Source organism: Olea europaea, unplaced genomic scaffold, assembly GCF_002742605.1.
Source record: "Olea europaea var. sylvestris unplaced genomic scaffold, O_europaea_v1 scaffold2367, whole genome shotgun sequence".
Classification (NCBI taxonomy): domain Eukaryota; kingdom Viridiplantae; phylum Streptophyta; class Magnoliopsida; order Lamiales; family Oleaceae; genus Olea; species Olea europaea.
Genome location: NW_019241805.1, coordinates 88,288 through 96,206, shown reverse-complemented (window position 1 = coordinate 96,206; position 7,919 = coordinate 88,288). Strand labels below are relative to the sequence as shown.

Below are 7,919 nucleotides of genomic sequence, written 5' to 3'. Positions count from 1 at the left end.
TTTCCCACATATATGATTAAGAGAAGAATGTAAGAAAATTTTGAAAAACTTGGCTTTGAATAGTGCAAATGAAACTTCCACGGTATTTCAATTAACAAATGTGAAATTGCTTATAATGATTTAAGTTAATTAATTAATTAAAGTTTCTTATATTAAATTTAGTTTATTGCTTCCATGCGCCGGCTTTCAACTAAATATTATAAATTAACTTGCTTACAGTGGTTTAAGTTAATTAATTACAACATCTCAAGTTGCCTATATTAAATAATTATTTCCCACATATATGATTAAGAGAAGAATGTAAGAAAATTTTGAAAAACTTGGCTTTGAATAGTGCAAATGAAACTTCCACGGGATTTCAATTAACAAATGTGAAATTGCTTATAATGATTTAAGTTAATTAATTAATTAAAGTTTCTTATATTAAATTTAGTTTATTGCTTCCATGCACCGGCCTTCAACTAAATATTATAAATTAACTTGCTTACAGTGGTTTAAGTTAATTAATTACAACATCTCAAGTTGCCTATATTAAATAATCTATTGCATTCTCGAGAGAATTTTTCTCATCTCTAGGCAGCCAACCTGTGATATCAGTGAAGATAATCAATTCATCTTAAAAACTCAAATTTTTATGTTCCCAATGGACACAGGTACCATTTTCTTCAAGTAAAAACTTTATCCCCTATTTGTTTTCCATTATTTGTCCATTAAAATTAAAAAATATAACCGTTATTCATAATACCAAGCCACCATATTTGACTTTCTATTTCTTGTTTGGGACTCGTAACGACTATATTTTTCATGTTCATTCTTACATTAACATGGCTCAAACGGGGCTTAATATCTTTGTTATGAAGGTAGATGTTTAAGAAATAAACAAGAATGGAAAACAAATAATAGTAAAAGAGAAAGCAAAGCTCATCTAGCCTCCAATAGTAGCCATATAATGAATTTTGCTTTCAGTTTTGACTAATTTATAGTATTTTCATGTTTCGATCCTGTCCCTCTCTAATTTTAATTCAACTTGCTTGGCGTCAATTCTACATCTATGTCTATATATTTTTTAACCATGCTATATGTACAACTATTGTTAACAACTTTTGTTGACAATCATGAGTTGGTTAAATTTACATCATCCATTTTAAAAAATTGTTTTTTAAATCAATCAAACATATTTTGACAATACATAGATTAGATATGCTACATGTACAGATTCATTTTGTCAGAATGATGTCATATTCATACTTGGTAGGATTTCATTGACAGTTATGTCAAAAATATTTTTTAACCATCCAATCACAAATTGTCAAGTATGAATCTGGCACCAATCTGACAAAATGAATCCGTACAAATAGCATAACCTACATAGATTATCAACAAAAGTTATCAATAATCATTGAACAAATAGCTTTATTCTATAATTTTCTGTGCCCCTTGCGATCATAGGGCATGTGGACAGAAAACAAGACATTCTTGTATATGATTGGGAATTCAAATAGAAATAGTAATGATAAGTAAAAAAACGCATCATTCTTATAAAAATTTAGGTTTTAATTTAATTTCAATCTATTTGGCTAAAATTAAGTACAGACAATAGATGGTTGAATTCAAGTAACAATGATTCTAATTAAGTCATAACAATGCCTATTATGACCAAGTGATTTCGAATTTGAATCTGTGCGTAGTATCCGTTGCAATCCTCAATTTTGATAATTAGTTAAGATGACAATCAATAATCTTAAACTATCTAACAATTTTTCTCGGGTGAAGTTAAACATATATTTCCATACGATCAAAATTATTTCTATTTCGAATTCGAATATGTAAAAGTATATTTAACAATAAGATTATTCAATTTGATTGCACAGCATAGACAATTTGGTTGCCAATCACGAGCTATACACTTACTTTGAACCTCCTAAAAACGAGCTGTCACAAACATGTCTAAAAGTTTATCATCCATTTCAAATGATAACTAAGACATTCTTCTCCTTCCTCACTACTTTGCTCGCTCGCTAGCTCGTTCGTTCGTTCGTTCGTTCTTGCGCTCCCCCCCCCCTCCTCCCCACCCCCTCGTGTTGGGGCTCAGATGTCAAATCAAAATAAAAGAAATCACAATGCATAAGATGTGAGTTCCTCCACTAAAATTGCAAATTGAACCCTTATTTGTATATAAAACACTTACCATTTTCTTCTATAATTGCTGAATAGCCCCTTGGAAGGCCACTAATTTGTGATATATTTATATATTATTTTAACTTTTGACTTAACAAAATGGATTGAAATATATAAGATATATAGCCTCAAAAATTAAGTATAAATCATGATAAAGTTGAATCTAATTTTCACGATCGTAGTCTTTAAAGGTTTCCAAAATCAAGCCCTTAATTTTTGCTTTCGATTCAATAAGATTCCTGTCTTCTTCTCTCGTTTCAGCTTGAGCCTTTTTTAATTGCCTTTTTAGTTCTTCATTTTATTTTTTGTACAATTAAATCCTTCACATTCCAAAATCATTAAATATTGATTTGATGCAAGTTTAAAAGTTTGTAATTTAGTATTCAAACTTATCAATTGTTAAATTTAACTCATAAAAGTTATGAATTTCTTCTCAGTGCTCTGTATACTCTTCTAATTGATCATGTGCAGTCCGATTAATCTTAAATTTCCCCAAATCAAATCCATTTCACACAAAGATAAGAGTGCTAAGAAATGAAATACACGCGAAAGACCTACTTTTCACACAAAAAGCATGTAAAATCTCTAAAGATCCTTGAAGCTGGAAAGGTCATTTCTATCTATTTGAACAAGAGCATGTATCTAGTGAGGAAGGTCGAAAGGTCCATACTTCTGATAATGATGATAGTTTCAACTATCAAATGCAAGTGAATCGATAACCTGATTTTGCTCTTGATACATGTAGGTAACTAAATCTCGATCAAAAGAGATGATGTCTGTTGCGCTTGAGAATATTTTGGAAAGTCCATGGTCCTTCACCTTGAGCGATGCAGCAAACGGTGAAGTTCGAGTGTGTTTCTACTCAAAGATCTGATAACCCAAGTTGTCTAGCAAATAAAATTAAAAATTTTATAGCATGTGTCTTCACACATAATTTTACCAAATTATAAAGAACATAACTATACAATATTGTAATCTTGCCAAAATTCAATTAAAAAACAGGAACTTGCACATGATGTGCTGTAGGTTTTATTGCTTTCCTATGTGAAGTTATCTTGTTGCCTAAAATCCTTTTTATATCAAAGTTGCCTCAATCCTTTTCATATTGAGATCTCAAAGTTGCCTTAAATCCTTTTGAGAGATTGCCTAAACTCCTCCATTGAGATGGCTTATGCATCTCTACTTTCACTTGCTTAAACACTAGAGCAGATCCAACATCCTCAGGATCAATCTCTAAATGTTCATCATACAGAGCAACAGATCATGAGATCTCTCAATGAAAAGGTTAATTTCTTTGTGGATTTTCTGGATGTTATTTCACCAAAAAGTAGTGAGAATATTAGTGATTTGGAAGGAAGAATCAGAGATGCAGCGTATGAAGCGGAAGATATATTTGAATCCAGTATGTCGAATCAGATTGACTCAAAATGGGAGCAGAAATACGAAGGCTTGCAGAAGGTAATAGAAGAACTCGCTACCATTTCAGAAGATTTGGTAAAGATGATGGAAAGGAACGACTTAGAAATTGTGAAATCAAGGAACACCTTTCATCCTGCTCGATCCAGTAATAAGATTGCTATTGTAGGAATTAAAGACGAGATTTTGAAGATTAAGGATCTGCTGATTGGTCCGAAATCAGAACTCTGTATCATCTCAGTTGTTGGGAGGCAAGGCCTTGGCAAGACTACACCGGCAAAAATAATTTATAATGACTCGGATATTGCCTCTCACTTCGATATTCGTGCATGGGCAACGGTATCAAGAATGTACTATGAACAAGTACTCAGTCATCTTCTGCATTCCATAAGAGGCCTCAATCAAGAATCAAGCCAAGAGAGCGCAGAAAAATTAGCTGAGAATCTATATAAATTTTTGAAGAACAAGAGATGCCTCATTGTCCTGGACGATTTTTGGGATAGACAGATTGTGTTGAAAGTCAAAAGTTGGTTTCCACATGATAGTAATGGAAGCCGAATTTTGTTGACCAGTGAATGGGAATCTGCGGCCATGTATGATGATCCTAAATGCTACATTCATAAGATGAGAAATCCAACTGAAGATGAATACTGGCCTCTGCTGCGAAATTTGGTGTTTGATAAAGAAAGATGTCCTCATGAATTGGTCGAAATCGGAACGATGATTGCAATGAAATGCAGAGGACTTCCATTTTTACTTACGTTGATCGGTGGTGTCCTGTACAAATCCGAGAGGACACAAAGTTACTGGAGGTATGTTGAACAACAAACCCAGATTGCATTTTCCAACTCACTAATGGACTTTGTATTTTTCTGTTATTATCAATTGCCCCATCATTTGAGAGCATGTTTTCTTTATATGGGTGTTTTCCCTGAAGATTATGAGATCCGTAGATCCAAACTCATCAAGTTATGGGTTGCCAATAGGTTTATAAAGCCAGATAGATCGAAAAGCTTGGAAGAAATGGCAGAGGATTATCTAAAAGATCTTATCGATAGAAATCTGATTATGGTTCGTGAGTGGAGTTATAGAGGTGAAATCAAAACCTGCAGCATCCATGGTATCTTGAGGCTCTTCTGCCAGCTGAGAACTAGGGACATTTTCTGTCCTGATTTTGAGAATCTTCCAGATGTCCATGTCAATCTTCGTCACCTTAGTATTCTCAGAGAAGTGAAGAATCAAATCCCCAAATTCAATCTTGCATTCAATCTTGATTTGCGTATCCGCTCTGTTACATATTTTCGCAATAGGCTGTATGATATACATTTTCTCAAGAGTTTTCGGCTGCTGAGGATATTGGATGCACTCACAATATGGTTTGACGAGTTTCCTATCGAAATAGTAGAACTGGAGACTTTGAGGTTTTTTCTTTGACCTATTGGGCAAAGCATAGGATTCCTCCGTCAATATCCAAACTTAGCAATCTGGAGACTTTAATTGTTAATCCAGGGAAACTGAGATCCATCTTTAATACATCATTTCTACCACCCGAAATCTGGAAGATGTCACGATTGAGGCATCTCTTGTTCGTGAGAAGTTTCTTGCCTTATCCTACAGATGCACTAAATGGGGGAACTTTTGTGTCCTTGGAAAACCTACAAACACTTACCAACGTAATGAACTGCAGGTGGACAAAGGAGGTCATTCAAATGATGCCAAACCTTAAGAAATTGGTAATTTCATACGAACATGACGGGCAAACTGAGTGGTCATCCTATTGTTTTGAAAATTTTGTCCATCTTCTTCAACTTGAAGTTTTGAAATGCTTCTTTTTTGGGAAGTCTTATATAAAATATCAGGATCCTCTACTGGTGAACTTTGCTTTCCCACAAAACCTCAAAAGATTAACTTTGAGTGGCTGCAGAATATCCTGGAAAAATATGGCTATTGTTGGTTCCTTGTCCTATCTTGAAGTGTTGAAACTCAAATACCATGCCTTCGAAGGCCCGGTTTGGGAATCAAAAAATGGGGAATTTCCTCGATTAAAATTGCTGCTCATATACATGACTGATCTTGAGCACTGGAAAGTTGATGAAATGCACTTCCCAAGCCTTGAGCACCTTAGTCTTAAGTACTGTTACAACCTGGTGGAGATCCCTTCTGGAATTGGGAAAATTCGAACTCTTCGGAAAATGGAGTTGTGCGAATGTAGCACATCTGTTGTGACTTCAGCAGAGGTCATAAAAGAAGAACAAATGCGCTTGGGAAACAATGATTTTCAGGTTCTCTCCTCCTGAGTCTAAGCCTTTAACCTTCTCTTCAATGTTGTAATTGAGCATAGTATAATAGCGTAATTGGAAATCTACTTCATATACTATTGCTACAGCCTTGCAAAGGCTACTTACTTTCCCTAAGTATATTCATAGTTGAGTTTCAGATTCTTCCAACTTCGCTCTCAAGGGCGGGCTTGTAGACTATTGAATTCCAACTTCGAGCCCCCACCCATGGTAATGAGTTACGGGGAGCTAGTTCTATCACTTCTGCCCAACTACAGGTTGTTTTTTGCTTTGCTTTTTTGGGTCCTCCCCCACAAACCGAGAAAAAGGCTGAAAACGATATTCACTTTCTAGAGTCATGAGCTATCGAGAAAATTACAATAAGTAAAACAGAAATTTTTAACGAACTGGATTTTCCATGTGGATAATTTTCTCGTTAAATTGCAGAGTTTCTAGTCAAAATTTGGGAGAATATCAAGATAGATTCTTGAAATTACAAGACTAAAAAGAATATAAGTTGGGTGTAACATATTTTGGGTTGAATATTACGATACCAATTAGCGATAGATTTTTCTTGACATTAATTAGTCATACATCTAACATCTTTATGCTAATATTGTAAATGTTTGAAGTTTCACCAATCGATTGTGCTGAAAGACAAAGATACCGATGTTTTCAACTAATAAAGGAGAAGAGAAGATTAAGTTGCAATGTTATTTCAAGTGTTTTATTGAGTTTATGTTGTTGTTATTGTACCTTATTGACACATTTGGATGTCAAAATAAATGTATATTGGACACGTATTTTTGAAGTATTTCATAGTATTTTGATTACAATCAGCAGAAATATGTTATTGAACGCTCCGCCCATCGATCCAAAAACAAAATCCGTCATTGAAACAGAAAATCCAAATGCAGGAAGTATTGGTTTTAAAAAGTTCAATAATCAATAGAAATTACAAGTCAAAATATTTAAATGTAGCATTTTGAGAATCTAATTAAATTAGTAAATAGGATTACATAACCCTTGCTTTTTCTTTGATTCTACAATCAATTAAACAAGAAACATCAGTCAATAATTGCTTTAAACGACTCAATCCTTGGATCAAACACACTGCATCCAACCAATCAATTTTTCCCAGTGTCCAACAGCAACTATGCTAACAGATACAATCCTCACATGAATCGGCTTAAACTAGGTCTATGGGTACTAAACACACAATACACTCTTTGGTGTGTGTCTCACGACCGAGTCATTGGCCCTTCTTCGACAATCAACGGATCTTTGCCCGAACTAGTATTCATTGTCTTCATTCCATGGATCACATCAATGAGGAATTTAGAATGAAAATTTCTCCTCGCGGCTTGAGAGATAAAAACTAGCAAGTGGTTTCATTCATTGCCTCCGTGGGCAACTTTACTACATAAGTCGAATTGGTTTAGAAGTACTTTCCTCCATCCGAGTTTGCCAAGCCCAAACATGACGTCTCCGCTAGACAGAAATTTTCCAAGAAGGTTGGGAAAGGTTCAAAGAACTCCTAAGGAAGTGACGAGCAATACATTTTCACTATTTTGATTGACGTGAAGTCCAATCCAATGCTTTAGCAACATACAAAGAAGAAGCACGGTTCCTTATACAATATTGAGTTTTACTGGACACCAATATAACCACAAGTTTAAATGATTTTACAATGAAAATTTTATCTTTGTAGATGACGCAAGAGTCAAGTACAATGAGAGGCTAATACTCCAATTTATTAGCAATAAATGAAGTTCAAGTGTTAGATGAAAAAGCTTTGATGAAAATATTATTTTCAAAAGATAAATCAATCAAAGATTTTCAAAGTAATTGTTTGATGAAATAAATAAGACACGAGGTCAAGAGATATACTCAATAGTTTTTCATTTTTAATGCTTTCAAAGAATGTTGTTATGAATGCAAAAGTTAAAAGTATTTTATAGAGTTCAAAGAGAAAAGTAAACCGAGCAAACGAACAAGCAATTGGATGTACGAAAACAACTGTTGTACCTCAAAAATCAGAATAGTAAA

The 7,919-nt window shown here is 34.0% G+C and overlaps 1 protein-coding gene across 1 annotated transcript; it reads left to right on the top strand.

Moving 5' to 3' along the window:
- The first annotated feature begins 3,185 nt into the window (after positions 1-3,185).
- Positions 3,186-5,053, top strand: LOC111381759 (putative late blight resistance protein homolog R1A-3). Its single transcript, XM_023005582.1, has 2 exons — positions 3,186-4,406; positions 4,581-5,053. Exons 1-2 carry the CDS (start codon positions 3,442-3,444, stop codon positions 5,026-5,028), a joined length of 1,413 nt encoding a protein of 470 aa, XP_022861350.1. The 5' UTR covers positions 3,186-3,441; the 3' UTR covers positions 5,029-5,053.
- The last annotated feature ends 2,866 nt before the right edge of the window (positions 5,054-7,919 follow it).

Excerpts from the sequence above, each read along its gene's own strand:
- LOC111381759 (XM_023005582.1), top strand. The coding sequence starts at position 3,442 with ATGAGATCTCTCAATGAAAAGGTTAATTTCTTTGTGGATTTTCTGGAT. Across the intron at positions 4,407-4,580 it reads AGGACACAAAGTTACTGGAG|GTTTATAAAGCCAGATAGAT; the intron begins GTATGTTGAACA and ends GGTTGCCAATAG.